The sequence below is a fragment of the Rattus norvegicus genome, chromosome 18, assembly GCF_036323735.1.
Source record: "Rattus norvegicus strain BN/NHsdMcwi chromosome 18, GRCr8, whole genome shotgun sequence".
Lineage (NCBI taxonomy): Eukaryota > Metazoa > Chordata > Mammalia > Rodentia > Muridae > Rattus > Rattus norvegicus.
Genome location: NC_086036.1, coordinates 27651144 through 27671890, shown reverse-complemented (window position 1 = coordinate 27671890; position 20747 = coordinate 27651144). Strand labels below are relative to the sequence as shown.

The window sequence follows — 20747 nt, the reverse complement described above, 5'->3', positions numbered from 1 at the left end:
GACAGGGTCTCACTACACAGCCCTGGCACTTAGAAACCTGCCTGTCTCTGTCTCCCCAGTGCTGGTATCAACGGTGTACACATCTACACCCTGCATAAAAATCAGTTATTTCACCTTGATACCAAACAACTATTGCATTACCTTTTGAAATAGTTAGTGCTGGAGACCACTGTGACCGTAGAATATCAAGACAAATGCTGCCATTACTGTTAATATTTGGATGATAAATTCTTGTTGTAAATGCAACCTGAAGAAAAAGAAATCTTTGTGATTGGTTTACCAGTACCATACAGAGCATCTTAAGAGCAATGATCATATACTAATTACCTTAGGCGGTTTGAAGGGGTAATCTGTTGGGAAATGAATAGTCAAGAAAAATACTCCACCCTGATAGGGGCTGTCATTCTGTTGATAAGAGAGTGAGATTAAAAATGAATAAATTACATAAAACAATTATTAATTAAGGAATTAAAGTGAATACTTACTGGCCCCATTATTGTAGCCTGCCAATGAAACACTGAAAGAAAGAAAAAGTCACCATATTAATTAACAATATTTGCATTACACCTACACCGTAGAACCTCTCATTCCCAGTACCGAATCAAAGCTCATTTATAAATAGTTTATTTATAAATAGTATGATAACACCTAGTTTCTATGGGCAGGATGAAGATTAAACCATTAAAAATAAGAGACAGACAAGTCAGCAGGGTGTGGCAGTGCCTACCTTTAATCTGAAAGCCGCTGGAAGCAGAGGCAGGTAGATCTCTGAATTAGAGTCCAGCCAGAGTTTGAGTTCTAGTTACAGAGAAAGCCTATCTCTAAAGCCCCCCCAAACAACCACCAATACAAAAACAAAACAAAAGACAAAAAAATCCCCAAAACCCCAACAACAAACCCCACCAAAACCAAACAAAAAAATCAGACAGTTGGTTTTAAAATATTTGGAGGCGCTAGAGAGAGGCTCAGCTGGTTAAGTATGCACACTCTGAATCAGAGTAGCTTCTAACAACCTGTAATTCTAGCTCCAAAGGATCTAATGCCCTCTCCTGGTCTCCAAACAGAAGAACTCGTGTGTTAACATATGTTATACACATCATTACCACCAAACCACCAACAAAACTATAAAGATCCAGGGCATTTTTCTGAGGCCAGAAAGGTGGCTCAGTAAGAAAAGGTTTGCTATCAAGCCTGACATGTTTGATTCCCAGAGCAAGAGAAAATCTGCTCCCAAGCTGTTCTCTGGCTTCCAAATATGTCTTGTACATGTACACATACACACACATAAAGTAAATATAAAGTCTTTGGAACTAAGCATGGTGATATAGCATGCCTACAACAATGTTGACAAAGCTGAGGTACACAATGCTAAATTTAAATTTCTCTTTGGCTAAGTAAAGGGTGTGAGACCAACCTGGTCTATATAGTGAGTTCCAGGCGAGCCATGGCTACACAGTGATTCTGCCACAAAATTAACCTAACTAACCAACAAAAACTCATCTCAAAGTCATGCCTGGAAGATAAATCTGTTGACAAAGCCCATAGAAAGGCCCTACCTAGGTACTATTAAAACTTACTTATTTGCCTCCAAGACTGACTGACTGACTTTCTTCTCTGTCTCTCTCTATTTCTGAGACGGGGGTTTTCTATGTCCAGGAACTCACTCTATAGTACAGGCTGGCATTAAACTCACAGAGATCAGGGCTAGACAGATAGTTTAGTAGTTAAAAGCACTAGCTGTTCTTTCAGAGGTCCCAAGTACAGTTCTCAGCAACTACCCGGCATTTCACAATCACGAATGATGGGATCTGATACTCTCTTCTGATCCGTAGGCTTTCATGCTGACAGAGTCCTCATATACATTAAATAAATCTAAATGAAACAAACAAGCAAACAAACAAACAAACAAACAAAAAAATCCCAAACAACCCCCTTCCCCAAAACCCACAGAGATCTGCCTTCGGAGTGCTGGGATAAAGACATGCACCACCAAAACCAGCCTACCTCCAAGATTTAATCATTCCTTAAAACAACTGCATAAAATATACTTAAGTAACACTGGCATATGGCAGAAAGGGTCTACATACTCAAATTAAGAAGAACAGTTTAGGGGCTGGGGATTTAGCTCAGTGGTAGAACGCTTACCTAGGAAGCGCAAGGCCCGGGGTTCGGTCCCCAGCTCCGGGGGAAAAAAAAAAAAAAAGAACCAAAAAGAAGAACAGTTTAGGGGGCTGGGGATTTAGCTCAGTGGTAGAGCGCTTACCTAGGAAGCGCAAGGCCCTGGGTTCGATCCCCAGCTCCGAAAAAAAAGAACCAAAAAAAAAAAAAAAAAAGAAGAACAGTTTAGGGGTTGGGGATTTAGCTTAGGGGTTGGGGATTTAGCTTAGTGGTAGAGCGCTTGCCTAGCAAGCACAAGGCCCTGGGTTCGGTCCACAGCTCCGAAAAAAAGAAAAGGAAAAAAAAAAAAAAAAAAAAAAAAAAGAACAGTTTAGGGCTGGAGAGATGGCTTAGTGGTTAAGAGCACTGACTGCTCTTCCGGAGTTCCTGAGTTCAAATCCCAGCAACTACATGATGGCTCACAACTACCTGTAATGAGATCTGATTACAGATCTCATTGTAATGAGATACACCCTCTTCTGGTGTATCTGCAGACAGCTACAGTGTACTTATATGTAATAAATAAATAAATCTTTTTTTTTTAAAAAAAGAATAGTTTATTTTTGAGTGTGTATGTGGTGAATGTGTCAGTATGCATAGATACGTAGCGATAGTAAGTTGATATTGGGATCATGGTAGTTTGAATAGGAATGCCCTGATCCTCATGTGTTTGAATTCTTGGCCTAAAGGGAGAAGAACCATTAGGAGGTATAGCCTTGTTGGAGAAATTGTGTCACTGCAGGGGCAGGCTTTGAGGTTATATTATGTTCAAGCTACACTCAGTGAGATACACAGTCTCCTTCTGCTGCCTTTGGATCATGTTGGGATCCAAAACAGGAACTCTCAGTTCCTGTTTTAGCACCATGTCTGCCTGTAGGGTGCCATGCTTCCCCTATGATAATGGGCTAAACCTCTGAAACTGAAACCAGTTAAATGTTTTCTTTATTCTCCTTTATCTTGCTCTTACTACAGACAGGTTTCTCACTGGACTTGAAGCTGGCCTTTTAGCTACAATAATGGCTGGTCACTGGGTTTCAATCCACCTGTTTCCACATTTCCAGCACTGGTTTCAGGTATACTGCCACGCCTACCTTTTTCTATTGGTGTTGGCATATTAAGCCATGTTTGTTTACATTTTCCATAGCAAACACTTTACCCACTGGGCCATCTTAGCTCAGAAAGGTTGGTGTCTGGCTTGTTTTTCCTTTTGTTTATAGTGCAGAGTAGAGAAAGCCCTGAATGAGTGACTGTGTCGTGTCGACATGGGTAAAACCATGTCAAAGAGTCCATAGCCTCAATCATATGGGAAAATGGCAAAGCCTTCCCCTCCAGCATGAGGCTCAGAGGAATGGCACATATCTGCTCAGTGTGCACAAGGTTAGTGTGAACAGAAAATACCCACCATAATTTTCTCTCCTGGATGTTTACAATTCAAAGACTATTCCCCTACAAACAACTGCTCCTACAGAGATTAGCTATTTGTCTATATATTAATAGTTCGGCCTCCTTCTTCAGCTATACGCAATAACCCCATTTCCCTGTTTAGCTCTATACAGTGAACACACTGAGCTTCTGGGGTGCTGTGGTTTCTCCACCAGAAAGCCCAAGTCACCCAATCTTGACTTTCCTCTCTGTGTTCATGTTTGGTTTTTCTTCATTCAGTACCCCAGACAGGTTCAATCCCTGGAACTCTGCAAATATATGGCAATGGGGTTTTGTCTCAATGTATGTGTGTGCACCTCACATGTGCAGTGCCTAAAAGGACAGAAGAGGAGACAAGATCCCCTGGAACTGGAGAGTTCCACACAGATGTGAGCCACCAAAAGAGATTGAATTTCATAAAGATCAGTCAGTGCTCTTAACTGCATCTTCAGACACACCAGAAGAGGGCATCAGATCCCATTACACATGCTTGTAAGCCATCATGTGGGTGCTGGGAATTGAACTTGGGACCTCTGGAAGAGCAGTCAGTGATCTTAACTGCTGAGCCATCTCTCCAGCCCCACATTTCATAATTTTAAGTTTTCAAAAATCCTGTGATCCTTCTCAGGTACAATACATTGTCTCTTTAGGTAATGTCTTTTACTTTGTAGCCCAGGTTGGGCCTGAACTCTTGAGTAAGCTTTCTGCTTCAGCCTCTGCCTCCGGCTGAAATTACAGGTGTATGAACCATCAGAACTGTTTCCTTTCCTCTTCTTCCTTTCTTCCTTCCTTCCCTTCCCTTTTCTTCCCTTCCTTTCTGTGTGTGCAATAGCAGAGACTGAGCTTATAGTCTCACAGCTGCCAAACCAGTGTTCCACCATTAAGCTACAGCATCAGCCTCTTAAGTCTGGTAAAATTTTTAGCAAAAATAAAGGATTGCTGTCAGAAGACGAAGAACAAAGAATTAGTACTTAGCTACTAGAAAATTTTATACTTGAGACCTCAATATTTTGAAATTATTATTTAAGGGCCTTTTTATCTGATTTTTTAGAAACCGACATGGATTACAGTAGACAGATTTAAATTACATAAAAGGATTAGGTTGAAGGGCAAGACTTAAAAAGAGATGTAGTTGCCCATTTGATCATTACTACCTAGTAGAGGCTCTAGCCTTATTGGTATTAGAGTTTTGTTTCTTCAAATGTATTTATTTAGGTTTTTGGCTTGAGGTAGGGTCTCAACTGTGTGTGGAGATCAAGTTGGACTCCAATTCACAGAGATCTCTCTACCTCTATCTCTCCCTCTTTGGTGCTGAGATCAAAGGCATATGCTACAATGCCTAGTTGACTCATTTCTTTAACCAGTACTTCATTAGTCTTTTATGGGATATGGGTAAAGAAAGTAGGACCAGCACAAGTCTATAGCTCAAAATGATTTTTTTCTCAACTGGTTTTATTTAATCCACTGAATAATTGATTGTTCCAAAGTATGAAGAATTTGATTACAAGGGAGATACATTAAAAGGATAAAAACTTTAACAATAACCTACTAGTATTTACTTTGTGTACTAATTTATTGTCCCTGAATTTCAAAAAATAACATGCCAGGAATTTGAAAACATTTGTTTTCATTATTGAAACAAAGTTAAAAACAGCTTAATTCCTGGGCCTGCAAAATGGCTCCACAGGTGAGGGGCTGCCAACCTTGACTACTTCAGTTCAGTCTTACAACAGTCTCCTCTGACCTAAAATCATACACAGAATAATTTAAATACCTAATTCATGTGTTGTACTGGAGTGGAGAAGGTTAACAACATACCTCCTTGAAAGGATGGAGGGACTACTGGGCCTTGCCTCATACCTAGAGGCATTTCTACTTACCTTGTGGCATCAAACCACTGTTTTTTGTTGCCTTCTAAAATGTATTTGGTGATTCTATGTTTTTCTGATAAACAAGCTGCTATTAGTGAGTTTGGGGCCTAATAAAAGAAACAAACCATATACAACTACATATTGATGAAGTCTGAAGACCTTCAGGGTTTAGATGTACAGCTGCTTAGTCGGCACAGCTCTACCTTGTTGACAGGTCTTAGCTGGGTTGGGCGTTGGCAATGTTTCTCTCGGACTCTAATGTAGATATTAATGCCTAATTTTCCTTACAAACTCTTTTGTTCTCTGTATTGAGTAAGCACACTTTCAAAATGAGACAAGTATTATTTATGGACTACACTGAAATTACCTCTACAGTTTATACCAAACTTCTGTTTTGTGTGTTTGTATTTTAAAGTAGTGTTGAGGATCCAACCCAGAGTCATATATGCTAGACAAATGTTTCATGTCCCCCCCTAGAGCTCTGTATTGAAGGATGTGCCAGAAACTCTAAAAACCTACACATGAGATCATATTTATTTTTATTACTTACTTATTTGGAAGCAGATAAGCAGCCTAGACTTTGCAGCCTAGACTGGTATGGCATTCACTGTGTAGACCAGGCTGGCTTCACAGTCAAAGAGATACTCCCACCTCTGCCTCCTAAAACTAAGATTAAATGTAAATGTATCTTGCCTATGTGTTTGTCTGTTTTCCCTTTATTGTTAAAACCAATCTTTGGGGGTTGGGGATGTAGCTCAGTGGTAGAGCGCTTGCCTAGCAAGCGCAAGGCCCTGGGTTCGGTCCCCAGCTCCAAAAAAAAAAAAAAAAAAAAAAAAAAACCAAAACAACAAAAAAACAAACACACACACAAAAAAAAAAACAACAAGAAACAAAACAAAAAAAACAACAAAAAAAACCAATCTTTGGGGCTGAAAATGTACCTCAGTAAATGTAGTTCAGTTAATAAAATACGTATTTTATGTACCACACACAAGACCTTAAGTTCGAACCTCAATCGAACCTCAATCAATACTATATAAACTAGCTGTGGGGTCACATACCATCAACTGAAATGGAACTTTCATCCACTCTTTGTTACATAACCATCTTCAAGCCAGAATGGAATAAATGAGACCTTGTCTAAAAAATTTAAGTATCCTGGGCTGGATCCTATCTTCTAGAAAAAAAAGCAAGCATCCTTAACTGCAGAGTCATCACCCAGCTTTTGACATTTTTTTTTTAAAACTCTACTGGCATCTTATGACAGTTTTGTTTCTTGAAAGTCTCTTCTCACTACATAGCAGACTGATCTGGGACTCATAACTCTCCTGTCTAAACCCACTAAGATTCTAGAATTGCAGAAATATGCCACTATATTCAATGTATTTTTTTTCTCATTGATATCATTTGTAGCAAATTAAGTCTTTTTTTGTTTTGTTTTGTTTTTAAAAAGAAAAGAAGTCCAGGGGATGGAGAGATGGCTCAGCACCGGACTGCTCATCCAGAGGTCCTGAGTTCAATTCCTAGCAACCACATGGTGGCTCACAACCATCTGTAAGGAGATCCGATGCCCTCTTCTGGTGTATCTGAGGACAGCAACAGTGTACTTATATATAATAAATGAATAAATCTAGAAGAAGAAGAAGAAGAAGGAGGAGGAGGAGGGGGAGGAGGAGGGGAGGAGGAGGGGAGGAGGAGGAGGAGGAGGAGGAGGAGGAGGAGGAGGAGGAGGAGGAGGAGGAAGAAGAAGAAGAAGAAGAAGAAGAAGAAGAAGAAGAAGAAGAAGAAGAAGAAGTCGTCGTCGTCGTCGTCGTCCAGCATTCTGGAGGCAGAGACAGATGAGTCTCTCAGTTTGAGGCTAGCCTGGTCTACAGAGTGAGTTTTCAGGACAGCCAGGGCTACACAGAGAAGCCCTACCTTGAAAAATCAAAACAACAGACAGACAGACCTAGTTTGTCCTTAACTTTGCAGGACATCAAAAATCAATTGTTTTGGCATACTTAAAACTTCCCTGGGCTGGGGAGATGGCTCAGCAGTTAAGAGCACTGACTGAGTTCAAATCCCAGCAACCACATGGTGGCTCACAACCATCTGTAATGAGATCTGATGACCTCTTCTGGTGTGTCTGAAGATAGCTACAGTGTACTCATATATATAAAATAAACAAAATCTTAAAACAAACAAACAAAACAAACAAACAAAAAACTTCCCACAGAGGCCAGACATGGTGGAACAAGCCTTAACAATCCTAGCACTCAGGAGGCAGAGGCTCTGTGAATTTGAAACCAGCTTGGTCTACAAATCAAGCCTAGAACAAACAAGGCTCTGTTACATAAAAAATCCTGTCTCAAACAAAACAAAACAAAACAAACAAACAAACAAAAAAACCAAAAACAAGACATACACACAAAAAACCCAGAACCTCTCACCAGGTTTGGCTGCACACACCTTTATTCCCAGCACTAGAGGCTAAAACAGATCTCTGTTAACTAAAGGCAGGCTGGTCTACACAGAGTTCCAGAGTAGCCAGAAAAACACAATAAGAAAGTCCCCAAAATTAAAAGTAAAAAAAAAAAAAAAAAAAAAAAAAAAAACCCAAATCACCTGGGCTTAATGGCTCCCACTTCAATTCTAGCATTGGGGAAGTTGGGACAGAAGGATTACATAAACTCTAAGACTTTTTTGTTTTTAATACTAATTTTAGTATTACAGTATTAAACTAGTATTACAATGTTGGTAGGGCCAGTTGAGTATATAAAGCCTGACAACCTAATTTAAATCTTGGGACTCAAATGTTGAAAGGAACATATGGGCACTGGAAAAAATTTCCTGAACAAAACACCAATGGCTTGTGCTCTAAGATCAAGAATCGACAAATGGGATCTCATAAAACTACAAAGCTTCTGTAAGGCAAAGGACACTGTGGTTAGGACAAAACGGCAACCAACAGATTGGGAAAAGATCTTTACCAATCCTACAACAGATAGAGGCCTTATATCCAAAATATACAAAGAACTCAAGAAGTTAGACCGCAGGGAGACAAATAACCCTATTAAAAAATGGGATTCAGAGCTAAACAAAGAATTCACAGCTGAGGAATGCCGAATAGCTGAGAAACACCTAAAGAAATGTTCAACATCTTTAGTCATAAGGGAAATGCAAATCAAAACAACCCTGAGATTTCACCTCACACCAGTGAGAATGGCTAAGATCAAAAACTCAGGTGACAGCAAATGCTGCGAGGATGTGGAGAAAGAGGAACACTCCTCCATTGTTGGTGGGATTGCAGACTGGTACAACCATTCTGGAAATCAGTCTGGAGGTTCCTCAGAAAATTGGACATTGAACTGCCTGAGGATCCAGCTATACCTCTCTTGGGCATATACCCAAAAGATGCCCCAACATATAAAAAAGACACATGCTCCACTATGTTCATAGCAGCCTCATTTATAATAGCCCCAGATGCCCTTCAACAGAGGAATGGATACAGAAAATGTGGTATATCTACACAATGGAATATTACTCAGCTATCAAAAACAATGACTTTATGAAATTCGTAGGCAAATGGTTGGAACTGGAAAATATCATCCTGAATGAGGTAACCCAATCACAGAAAAACACACATGGTATGCACTCATTGATAAGTGGCTATTAGCCCAAATGCTTGAATTACCCTAGATGCCTAGATGCCTAGATGCCTAGAACAAATGAAACTCAAGACGGATGATCAAAATGTGAATGCTTCACTCCTTCTTTAAAAGGGGAACAAGAATACCCTTGGCAGGGAATAGAGAGGAAAAGATTAAAACAGACACAGAAGGGACACCCATTTAGAGCCTGCCCCACATGTGGCCCATACATATGCAGCCATCCAATTAGACAAGATGGATGAAGCAAAGAAGGGCAGGCTGACAGGAACCGGATGTAGATCTCTCCTGAGAGACACAGTCAGAATACAGCAAATACAGAGGCGAATGCCAGCAGCAAACCACTGAACTGAGACTAGGACCCCATTGAAGGAATCAGAGAAAGAACTGGAAGAGCTCGAGACCCCTTATGAACAACAATGCCAAGCAACCAGAGCTTCCAGGGACTAAGCCACTACCTAAAGACTATACATGGACTGACCCTGGACTCTGACCTCATAGGAAGCAATGAATATCCTAGTAAGAGCACCAGTGGAAGGGGAAGCCCTGGGTCCCGCTAAGACTGAACCCCCCAGTGAACTAGATTGTTGGGGGGAGGGCGGCAATGGGGGGAGGATGGGGAGGGGAACACCCATAAAGAAGGGGAGGGGAAGGGATCAGGGGGATGTTTGCCAGGAAACCGGGAAAGGGGGGAAAAAAAAAAACGTTGAAAGGAGAGACCCCTAGGACATGGTAAACATATAGACAAATACAAACTTTTCATCACTAGTCTAGCTAGCTAGGGATGGTTCTCAGTAACAAGAGTGACTGCCTAGCACACACAAGGCCCTGTGGTCACCCTCGGAACTGAGAATAATGTAATAAAATAATTATACCTGCTTTCATACGAGTCAGTAGAATATAGTTAAATACAAGCACACGTATGTACACCATACCATTTTTTTTAAATGTTTTATTTATTTTATTATGTATATAAGTACACTGTAGCTGTCTTCAGACACACCAGAAAAGGGCATCGGATCCCATTACAGATGGTTGTGAGCCACCATGTGGTTGCTGGGAATTGAACTCAAGACCTCTGGAAGAGCAGTTAGTGCTCTTAACCGCTGAGCCACCTCTCCAGCCCACAGCATACCATTCTTTAAGAGCAAAATAGGGGTTGGGGATTTAACTCAGTGGTAGAGCGCTTGCCTAGCAAGCGCAAGGCCCTGGGTTCGGTCCCTAGCTCCGGAAAAAAAAAAAAAAAAAAAAAAAAAAGAGCAAAATAGCCAGATATAATAACAGTTCTTTTACCTCAGGAAAAGATCCCAAAGAAAGGATAGGTAGAAAGAGTCCAGAGCAACCACAAAAATAATGCTATCAGAAGAAGCTCAAAGTCTAAGATGGCTAGGTGAACTTAAAACAGGTTCTGTCATAGGAAAATAAACATTAAGTCTCCCCTTTCCCTATAGCAAACACCTTTTTTTCTAACCTCTTCTTTCTTTTTCTTTTTTTTTTAAAAGAATTATTCACATATTCCATGTATATGAGTACACTGTAGCTATCTTCAGACACACCAGAAGAGGGCATCAGATCTCATTACAGATGGTTGTGAACCACCATGTATTTGCTGGGAATTGAACTCAGGTCCTCTGGAAGAGCAGGCAGTGCTCTTAACCGCTGAGCCATCTCTCCAGCCCCAGGAAACACCTCTTAACAAATCATAACTTTGCCAAACTGGACCACCTGGAGTGTACACCCACTTAAAAAATATCAAAAATAAACAAATAACCTCAAGAAATACAAGTTCTCCAGACATAGTACTGCTATGCTGCTTTACTCTTACCTCCACTTAGATACTTACTATCATCTCCAACAGGACCTGCTGAACACTGTGCTGGAGGATCTCGAGCCAGGTCATTCAATTCCTTAAGAAAAAACAAAGAAATATAACTTTACAGTTACTAAACTTACCTTGTTAACAGTTCTCTGCCTTTCTAGGGAAGCTTTTAGGCTTATTCTCTAGTCAGAAGAGCACATAGTGAATCTTTGAAGTACTGAATGTTTTGGGGGCAAGGTAGGGGGACTTGGACAATGATAAGGTCTCACTATATATAGACCTGGCTGGTCTTGAGAGATACACCTGTCTCTTCCTCTGCCTCACCAGTGCTGGGATTAAAGGTATGAACCACCACACACCTTTTTCCCTTTCCTTTCTTATTGTATCTTACAAGTGTTTTTGCTTGCATGTATGTATATATGTACATCAAAAAATATCAGATGTTAGATCCCCTAGATTGGATGGTTTGGATGGCTATGAGCCACCATGTGGATGCTAGAACAGAATTCTAGACCTCTGGAAGAGCAACAAGTGTTCTTAATGACTGAGCCATCTCTTCAGCCCACAGAGCTAATTTTAAATACAAGCTAATTGTGCTGCCCACTTATTCCTGCTTTATCCTCCTCAAGTAGTTATATCTAATAGACTCTTGTTCAGTCTGACTTTTGGTCTTAAGTCTTATATATTCCTCTTACACAAATGACTGCAAGCTTTTATTTTTATTTTTTAATTTCACCATGAACTTTATGGCAAACCTCCTGCTTCAGCCTCTGAATGCTACTCCTTAGCCTATTTTAAAAGGGGAGAAAAAGCCATTATTTTTCTTTTATTCTTTCTTCCTCCCTTTAGTTTTTTGAAATAAAGTCCTTCTCTGTAGTCTAAGCCTGCCTTCAAATTTGTGATCTACCTAACTCAGAATAAAGAGTGCTGGAATTACATGTGTGCACCACTATGCCCAGCTCCCCACTCCCACTGAAATAGCTCAGGTTGGTCCACACCACTCACCTGGCTCTCAATTATTTGAGAGGATTGGGGGGAGGGACTCAATACAAATTTTCGTTTATTTCATTCTGTGTGTAGTCTTGTCTAGTCTAGAATTTACTCTATAGACTAGGCTAGCCTTGAAATCACAGAGAGGCACTTAACTCTGCCTCCTCTCTCTGCTGGGATTAAAGTTGTGTGCCACCATGCCCATCCCAATGCCAATTTTATATCTTAAAACTGCTACGTAGTTAGAACAAACTTTTTTTTTTTTTAAAGATTTAATCATTTATTATATATAAGTACACTGTAGCTGTCTTCAGATACACCAGAAGAGGGCATCGGATCTCTTTACAGATGGTTGTGAGCCACCATGTGGTTGCTGGGAATTGAACTCAGGACCTCTGGAAGAGTAGTCGGGTGCTCTTAACTGCTGAGCCATCTCTCCAGCCCTAGAACAAACTTTTAAAATCATAAAAAAAAAAAAAAAAAAGGTTTCTGAAACTACACCAGACCATCTAATAAAATGTTAGCATGTTTTTAGCTGTATCTTACCACCAGTGTACTAAACAGAAAAACCTTTAGAAGAATATGGTGCAAATATATAATCTCAGCTACTAGAAGTCAGAACTACGAGAAAGTTCAAGGCTGGTCTAGGTAATTTAGTCAAAGTTAAGGAAACGAACTAAAGAGCTAGGGAACTAGCTCAATCACAAAGTAACTGAATATCATGTTAGTCCTGGTTCCTGGTTTTATTCTTTCTTTCTTCCTCCCTTTAGTTTGTTGAAATAAAGTCCTACTGTGTAGCCTAAGCCTGCCTTCAAATTTGTGATCTACCTAACTCAGAATAAAGAGTGACTGAAGCACTCAGAGACTGATTTACCTATAGTTTCTAAAGACATCCTGCATAAAATAAAAACAAATTTGGGCTGTTGGGCTATTGCTTAATTGTGAAGAGCATTTAATTTTGCAAAGGACCTAGACTTGAGTCTCAGCATCCACTAGGAGGCCCCCAACCATCAGTAACTCCAGTTCCAGATCTTCCGACCTCCCTAGGCATGCGGATGGTACACATATATACATGCAGGCAAAACACTTATACACATGACACAAATATGAAAAAGCAATATAGAACAAATCTTTGACTTTCTCCTTGGCCCATTTTACCTTTTTAAAAAACTTGTTTTTATTTTTTATATGTGCTTGCCTGCATGTATGGATGGATGTGCACCCCATGAGTTCCTTATGCCAAGGAGACCAAGAGAGCATTGAATCCCTTGGAACTGAAATTATAGTTGTGAAAAGCAGACATATGGAAGCTTGGAATTAAACCTAGGTCAGTTATCACCCTTTCTTCTCCCTTCCCTCTTAAAAACTAAGATTTTATTCTCACAAAATATCTACTACTGCCTGTGAGGCAAAAAAAAAAAAAAAAAAAAAAAATCAAGAAAACATTTTTATCATAGACAAAAAATGTTAAGCATCACAGAGAAGTATATTTATACTACATATATAAACTGTTCTGTAGTTATTCCTTTTTCTCCCCTTCCCTTTTTTGAGACAGGGTTTCCTTTGTGTACCCCTGGCTTTTCTTGAATACAGGAATCCACCTGCCTCTGCCTTCAGAGTGCTGGGATTAAAGGTGTGTACTACCACAACTCAGCCTGCAGTCATTTCTCAACTATCAGTTCTACATTATGAACTACTTGGAATTATTTTAAATTATTTACTTATTTTTGTTCTCAACCTTTTCTTTCTAGACAGGATCTCTCTCTCTGTACTATAGGCTCTCCTTGAGCTTGAAGTAATTATGCTTTAGCAACCCTAGTGCAGGGATTACAACTATGTAACACCATGCCCAGCTCTGAAGGTCTACTATACAGCAAGAGAAAGCTTTTCAGATGCAATTAATAAATTACCTTTCAAAGGCAGGGTCTTTGTTTTTGTAACCCCCCAACCCCAAAGTATTTTCTTGGGATCTAGTAAATCCTAAATCTAGTAAAAATGTGTGTAACATTGTTGACAATTTTCAATGGTAAGTGAAATATCCATAGCCCAGAGTAGTAGTGACACATACTTGCAATCCCAGCACTCAGGAGGTTAAGACAGATCTCCAATCTAAGGTCAGCCTGGGCTATACACAGAGTTTGAACCCTTCTGGGTAAAGATTCTGTCTAAAATACATAAAAAAGAATTTAATTACTATATCTGAAAGTTAATGTGTTTTGGGCTAAGCCAATATAATACTAGAGAATAAGGAATTTCTTGCTTGCTTTTAGACAGGATCTCACACTGCAGCCCAGGCACCATGCTTGGCTAAGGACAAGGAATTTGCAGAAGCACTTCAGCAGGAAACATTCATGGGTGTCCTGCCATAAGTAAAGAAAATATTCATTACTTTGTGTCTGTTCCTCTGAGATCCCACTATGCACTCAGTTAGACTCATCCACAACTCCTGTTTCAACTGAGACTTTTTAACATCCGCCTCCTAACTATCTAGGACTGTAAATCTAGGCATCCTTATCTGGCTTTCCTTTGTTCTTAATATTAAGGACAAAAGTCCTTCATAGGTGGGTGCAGTAGCTCACAACTGTATAATCAACACCCAAGAAGCTGAGACAGGGGTATCTCTGTGAGTTCATAACGTGTTCCAAATTACCCAGAACTACATAGAAATCCGTCTCAAACCAACCAAACCAAAAACCAAAAAACCAAAACACCTTGTCTCAAAGAAACCTAACAGAGCTGGGATGTGTGTCCGTTGGTAAGGTGCTAACCTAGCATGTACAAAGCCATGGGATATTCCATCCCCAGTATTTTATAAGCCATACCAGTAGTGAAGAGTGTCATCAAACCTAGCAAAAGCCATCAAAGTACAAGATCAACTGCTACATACAGAACAGAAAGCTCTGTGCCAGCAAGACAGGGAAGGGAAGAGAAGAAAGTGAAGAGGGGGAGGGCTGGAGAGATGGCTCAGTGGTTAAGAGCACTGATTGCTCTTCCAGAGGTCCTGAGTTCAATTCCCAGCAACCACATGGTGGCTCATAACCATCTGTAATGGGATCCGATGCCCTCTTCTGGTGTGCCTGAAGACAGCAACAGTGTACTCGTATACATGAAATAAATGAATAAATTAAAAGAAGAAGAAGAAGAAGGAGAAAAAGAAGAAGAAGAAGGGGAAAAAGAGAGGAGAGAGAGAAGAGGAAAGCCTTATAACTTTGTCAGCACTGGAACTGTACCTTGGAGATAGAGCAAAGTACAGAAGCAGATCTTGTTTAAATTATGTATAGATGTATATGGTGCAGAGAACAATGACCTTAAATACATATAGATTGTGAAATGGCTCATTGGCTAATTAATATATTTATCATGTAACATTTACTACTTTGTAACATGAACACTTAAAATCTACTCTAGCAATTTTCAATAATATATTACTTATTTCCCCAATGCCACAAAATACAAGAATACATTATTAACTATAGTTAACATCTGTACAATAGCACTTTTTAAAAACTGTATTTATTATTGCTATATATGTGTAGGAGTATGAAGTGGGCTAGCGGGTACACCTGCAACAGCACACAGATGGAGAATTCCATGAAATCCATTCTCTCCTTCCACTTTTCATGGGTTCCAGAGATCAAACTTGCATCTCACAAACTTGCATAGCAATCACCTTTTACCCACTGAGCTATCTCTCCAATCTCAACAGATTTATTATATTTATTCCTCCAATCTAACACAAACTTTGGCTAGGGGCTGGAGAGATGGCTCAGGTTAAGAGCACCAGCTACTTTTTCCAGGACTTGGGTTTTTACTCCCAGCACCCACAAAGTAGCTTACAACCATTTGTAACTTTAGCTCCTACACATCCAACACTCTCTTCTGGCCTCCATAAATGTTTGCACATACATGGTACACAGACATACACTAATACACATAAACTATAAATTTTATAAGATCTAAACAACAACAAACAACTTTACTTCTTTCTGCCTTCAAGCCCCTTGAAATTATCATTCTTCTCTACTTAAATGAGCTTGAATTTTAGGTTCCACATACAAGTGAGTTAACATTTTGGTCTGTCTGTACCTAGACAATAAGTAAGAATATATGAATATTTTTTCAGAATATAAGAAAACAAATATTAAGATTTATTTATTTGGGGTTGGGGATTTAGCTCAGTGGTAGAGCGCTTGCCTAGCAAGTGCAAGGCCCTGGGTTCGGTCCCCAGCTCCGAAAAAAAGAAAGAAAAAAAAAAGATTTATTTATTTAATTTATGTTAGTACACTGTAGTTCTCTTCAGGCACTTCAGAAGAGAGCATCCCATTACAGATGGTTGTGAGCCACCATGTGGTTGCTGGGAATTGAACTCAGGACCTCTGGAAGAGCAGTCAGTGCTCTTAACCACTGAGCCATCTCTCCAGCCCATGTTTTCTCTTCTTTCTCTCGTCCCTCCCCCTTGTCTCATTCTCCCATTAAACCTCTCCACATGGGAAAAAAAAGAAAAGAAAACAAATTATTATTACAAACAATAGGATTTTCTTTTTAAGGTTGAGCAGTAGTAGTCTAATTTTCTACTGATTTTTTTTTTCTATGTATCAAGGATGACTTTAAATTTGTGGTCCTCCTGCCTCAGGTTATAAAGTGTTGAGATTTTAGGTATGTGGCATCATGAACAGCTCCAGAACTTTTAAATTCCCTGGCTTTAAATTTCAACCAATCTAGGTCTCTGGGAACAAAGCCTAGAATGGTCTTGCCATCCCGTTCTTTTCTACTTTCTCCATGTGCCTTTAGGTTTCACGTAACTGTTTGTTGCCTTGGCTAACTCTTGACTCTCCATTTATTTGTTGTTAAATACTATGAAAAGTTTCAAATTGTATAGTTCAGATTTCTTTGGGGTTATATAGTATTTCTTAATCCAATAGAAACTAGGAAACAATCTGACCTTTAGCTTTTTTTTTTTTTGGTTCTTTTTTTCGGAGCTGGGGACCAAACCCAAGGCCCTGCGCTTCCTAGGCAAGTGCTCTACTACTGAGCTAAATCCCCAGCCCCGACCTTTAGGTTTTTGTACACTGAATGTGATGGGAACGATTCAGGAAGTATCTGTTCAACATATAGTTGGGAGGCTAGAGATGGTCCAGCACTTAAGAGCACTTACTGCTCTTGTGGAAGACCCTGGTTTAATTCCAAGTACCCACATGGCAGCTTACAACCATCTATAACTCCAGTTCCCAGGAATCTAATTCCCTCTTCTGGCCTGTGGATACCAGGCACTCACATGGTACACAGACATGCAGACAAAAACTTGAATTATACATAAGTGCGGAGAAGAAGGTAATATTGTTTTTCACTGACTACAGGAACAATACCCCACTTCCCCACATTTTGAAATAGCCTTCTGTAGCCTAGGCTGCCCTTGGACTCTAGACCCTCTCTCTAGGCCTCCACCTCCCAAGTGCTAGCCAGATAGTACATACATTTTTAGCATAACCAAAATGATATTTTTCAACATAACATGCAACTGGCAATATTTTCTTCCCTTCTTTCTTCTGAGACAGTTCCTGGCTGGCCTGAAACTCAGACATGTAAGCCAGATACCCAACTGCTTCTGCTAGAACTAAAGCCATGCACCACCATGCCCAGCCTGTTTTATTTCTTGATTGCATTTTAGATATAACAAAACCAGATATACGGGGCTGGAGAGATGGCTCAGAGGTTAAGAGCACTGTCTGCTCTTCCAGAGGCCCTGAGTTCAATTCCAGCAACCACATGGTAGCTCACAACCATCTATAATGAGATCTGGTTCTCTTCTGGCCTGCAGGCATACATGCAGGCAGAAAGCTGTATGATCTATACTAAATAAATAAATAAATAAATAAATAAATAAATAAATAAATTTATATTTAAAAAAAAAACAGATATATGTAAAAGCAACCATCTCATTCTCTGATATTACAGCCATAAGATAACATGCAATAAAGTACAAATTAGAACTTAAACAACGGGCTGGAGAGATGGCTCAGCGGTTAAGAGCACTGACTGCTCTTCCAGAGGTCCTGAGTTCAATTCCCAGCAACCACATGGTGGCTCACAACCATCTGTAAAGAGATCTGATGTCCTCTTCTGGTGTGTCTGAAGACAGCTACAGTGTACTTATACATAATAAATGAATAAATCTTTAAAAAAAAAAAAAACTTTAACAACTATAGCCAAAGTAGAACATCGCTAAGTAAATGACAAAGCTAGATAAGAAAATCTAATGTATTTCACTAAGACTACTTTTGAAATAAAGGAATACAAACATTTGCAAGAGCAGAAGCTGCCAAGAACTGTTGTTTTCTGCCAATTCCCAAAGTTCAAACAATGATAGCTATATCAAGACAAGTTTGACTCCTTTGACACAGGATCTTGTAAGATCTGAAATGACTCCACAATGAATACCAGGTAGATGAGAAGAATCTATGCTAACAGACAGATAAAAATATCAATGCCCAAAGTATCACTAAGCTCCAAAGAAAATGCTGGACACTGTAAGTGGTTTGAAAGAAAATGTTCCCTAGAGGCTTATAAGGAATGACACTAAAAGAGGGGTCAACTTGTTGGAGGAAGTGTGTCTCAGTCTTCTACTGCCTGCTGATCAAGACATAGAATTCAGACCCTTCTCCACATCATGTCTGCCTGCTTGAAGCCATGCTTCCTGTCACGAAAATGGACCCCTGAACTGTAAGCCAGCCCTAGTTAAGTATTTTCCTTTCTAAGAATTGCCATGGTCATGTGTTCTTAACAATAAAACCTAAATCAAGACAGTTCCTCCTTCCTGCATTCAAGTTACTGGGGTCCCCTCCACTACCTCAATCTTACTTTCTAAGGCCTGGAACTCACAGAGATCTACCTGTCTCTACCTCCTGAATGCTGAGATTAAAGGCATGTGCTGTCATGCCTGGTTATATCACAATTCTTGCAAACAACTAAGTTCTATGACATGAGGTGTATAGACCAGTGGTTGACAGTATAGTTCAATGGTAAAATACCTAACTTGGGGAAAAGCTCAATCCCAAAGTGTGTGTGAAAGGTGATGATGGGTCAAGCCATTAAACTTTACTTTGCTATACAAATGACTATATATCTGATTACTCAAAACTCAGAAAAGCAAGAATTGCAGTTAAAAAATAAGAAAAAGAGCTGGGCTTCCATTCCAGCACTCAGGAGGCAGATGCAGGTGATTTTGAGGCCACCCTAACCTACAGAGAATTCCAGGTCAGTCAGTAGGGTGGGAAAAAAAGCAAAACTAAATTTCAAACCTGAAGTGCTTTAGAAAAATTATCCAAATACCAACTGACAGGTTCTTTCACCACTCCAGAATAGTCCAATCTATAAAACTAGACTACATTAGCAGTATGAAAAAAATCATCTGAAACAATGTCTAAGATCTCATTACATACGAACTTTAGAGCTAGGAATAGGAAGCCTTCTAACAAAAAGCACATGAAATAGCATCTAATAAAGTATCCAAGGACGGTGGTGGTGCCGTACACCTTTCAAGGCTGAATTCAAGACCAGCCAGGTCTACAGAGTTCCAGGTCTTTGGCAAAGCAATTATAGAACCATGACAATAAGAAAAATGAAAGGGGTTGGGGATTTAGCTCAGTGGTAGAGCGCTTGCCTAGCAAGCGCAAGGCCCTGGGTTCGGTCCCCAGCTCCAAAAAAAAGAAAGAAAAAAAGAAAGAAAGAAAAATGAAGTTGTGGGTTAGAGGTGGTACACACCTTTACATCTTTAATTCCACCACTGGGAGGCAGAGGCAGGCAAATCTGTTAAGTTTGAGGTCAGCGTGGTCTACAAATAGAATGCCAGGACAGCCAGGGCTGTTACACACACACTTACTTACTTATACACATACACATACATATATACATATATATACACACACACACACACACACACACACACACACACACACACACACAGGCACACGCACCCTCTAAAAAATAGAAGAGGCTGGAGAGATGGCTCAGCAGTTAAGGGCACTGACTGTTCTTTCTGAGGTCCTGAGTTCAATTCCCAGCAACCACATGGTGGCTCACAACCATCTGTAATGGGACCCAATGTCCTCTTTTGGTGTGTCTGAAGACAGCTACAGTGTACTCAAATAAAAAAATAAAAATAGAAGAGGGGGGAGAATGATTAAAAAAAAAGTCCATTTTCTTATGATAAAATCCTGAGGGGTTGGGGATTTAGCTCAGTGATAGAGCGTTTGCCTTGCAAGCACAAGGCCTGGGTTTGGTCCCCAGCTCCGAAGAAAAGAAAAGAAAAGAAAAGGAAAAAAAAAAAAAAATCCACACCTGAAAGAACTGTCAGGTTATCAGCAGTAAAGGTTAGAAAACGGTCGTTAAAAAAAAAGGTCCAGGGTTGGGGATTGAGCTCAGTGGTAGAGCGCTTGCCTAGCAAGCGCAAGGCCCTGGGTTCAGTCCCCAGCTCCGAAAAAAAGAAAAGGAAAAAAAAAAAAGTCCATAGTTAAACTGAGGACAAATTTGGTATCAACAAGTATTACCCTCTTGGATCATCAGGAACAATACACACCTTTAGTAATAATTTAAAAAAAAAATACAAAGTCAATTCTTTTTTTTTTTTTTTTTTTTTTGGTTCTTTTTTTTCGGAGCTGGGGACCGAACCCAGGGCCTTGCGCTTCCTAGGTAAGCGCCTACCACTGAGCTAAATCCCCAGCCCCACAAAGTCAATTCTTAAAATTGAGTGGTAAAAGATTAATTTATTAAGTTATAAAGTACAATTACACAGGCAAGTGGAGGTAGGAGTAAGTTCAAAACTAGAATGGCTACCTAGCAAGA

General features: G+C 39.8%; 1 protein-coding gene and 1 non-coding gene across 2 annotated transcripts in view; one reads left to right on the top strand and one right to left on the bottom strand.

Annotated features, from left to right (window-relative positions):
- Positions 1-20747, bottom strand: part of Ube2d2 (ubiquitin-conjugating enzyme E2D 2) — a 41988-nt gene that overhangs the window by 8496 nt on the left and 12745 nt on the right. The window contains exons 2-5 of the mRNA NM_001393772.1: positions 10941-11004; positions 486-517; positions 328-405; positions 142-247 (exon numbers count right to left, since the gene is read on the bottom strand). Of these exons, the coding sequence (NP_001380701.1) occupies positions 142-247; positions 328-405; positions 486-517; positions 10941-11004 (280 nt within the window). The remainder of the gene's footprint in view (positions 1-141; positions 248-327; positions 406-485; positions 518-10940; positions 11005-20747) is intronic.
- Positions 5363-5485, top strand: LOC120098406 (U6atac minor spliceosomal RNA). The gene has a single exon (XR_005496580.1). It is a non-coding gene; the product is annotated as a U6atac minor spliceosomal RNA (small nuclear RNA).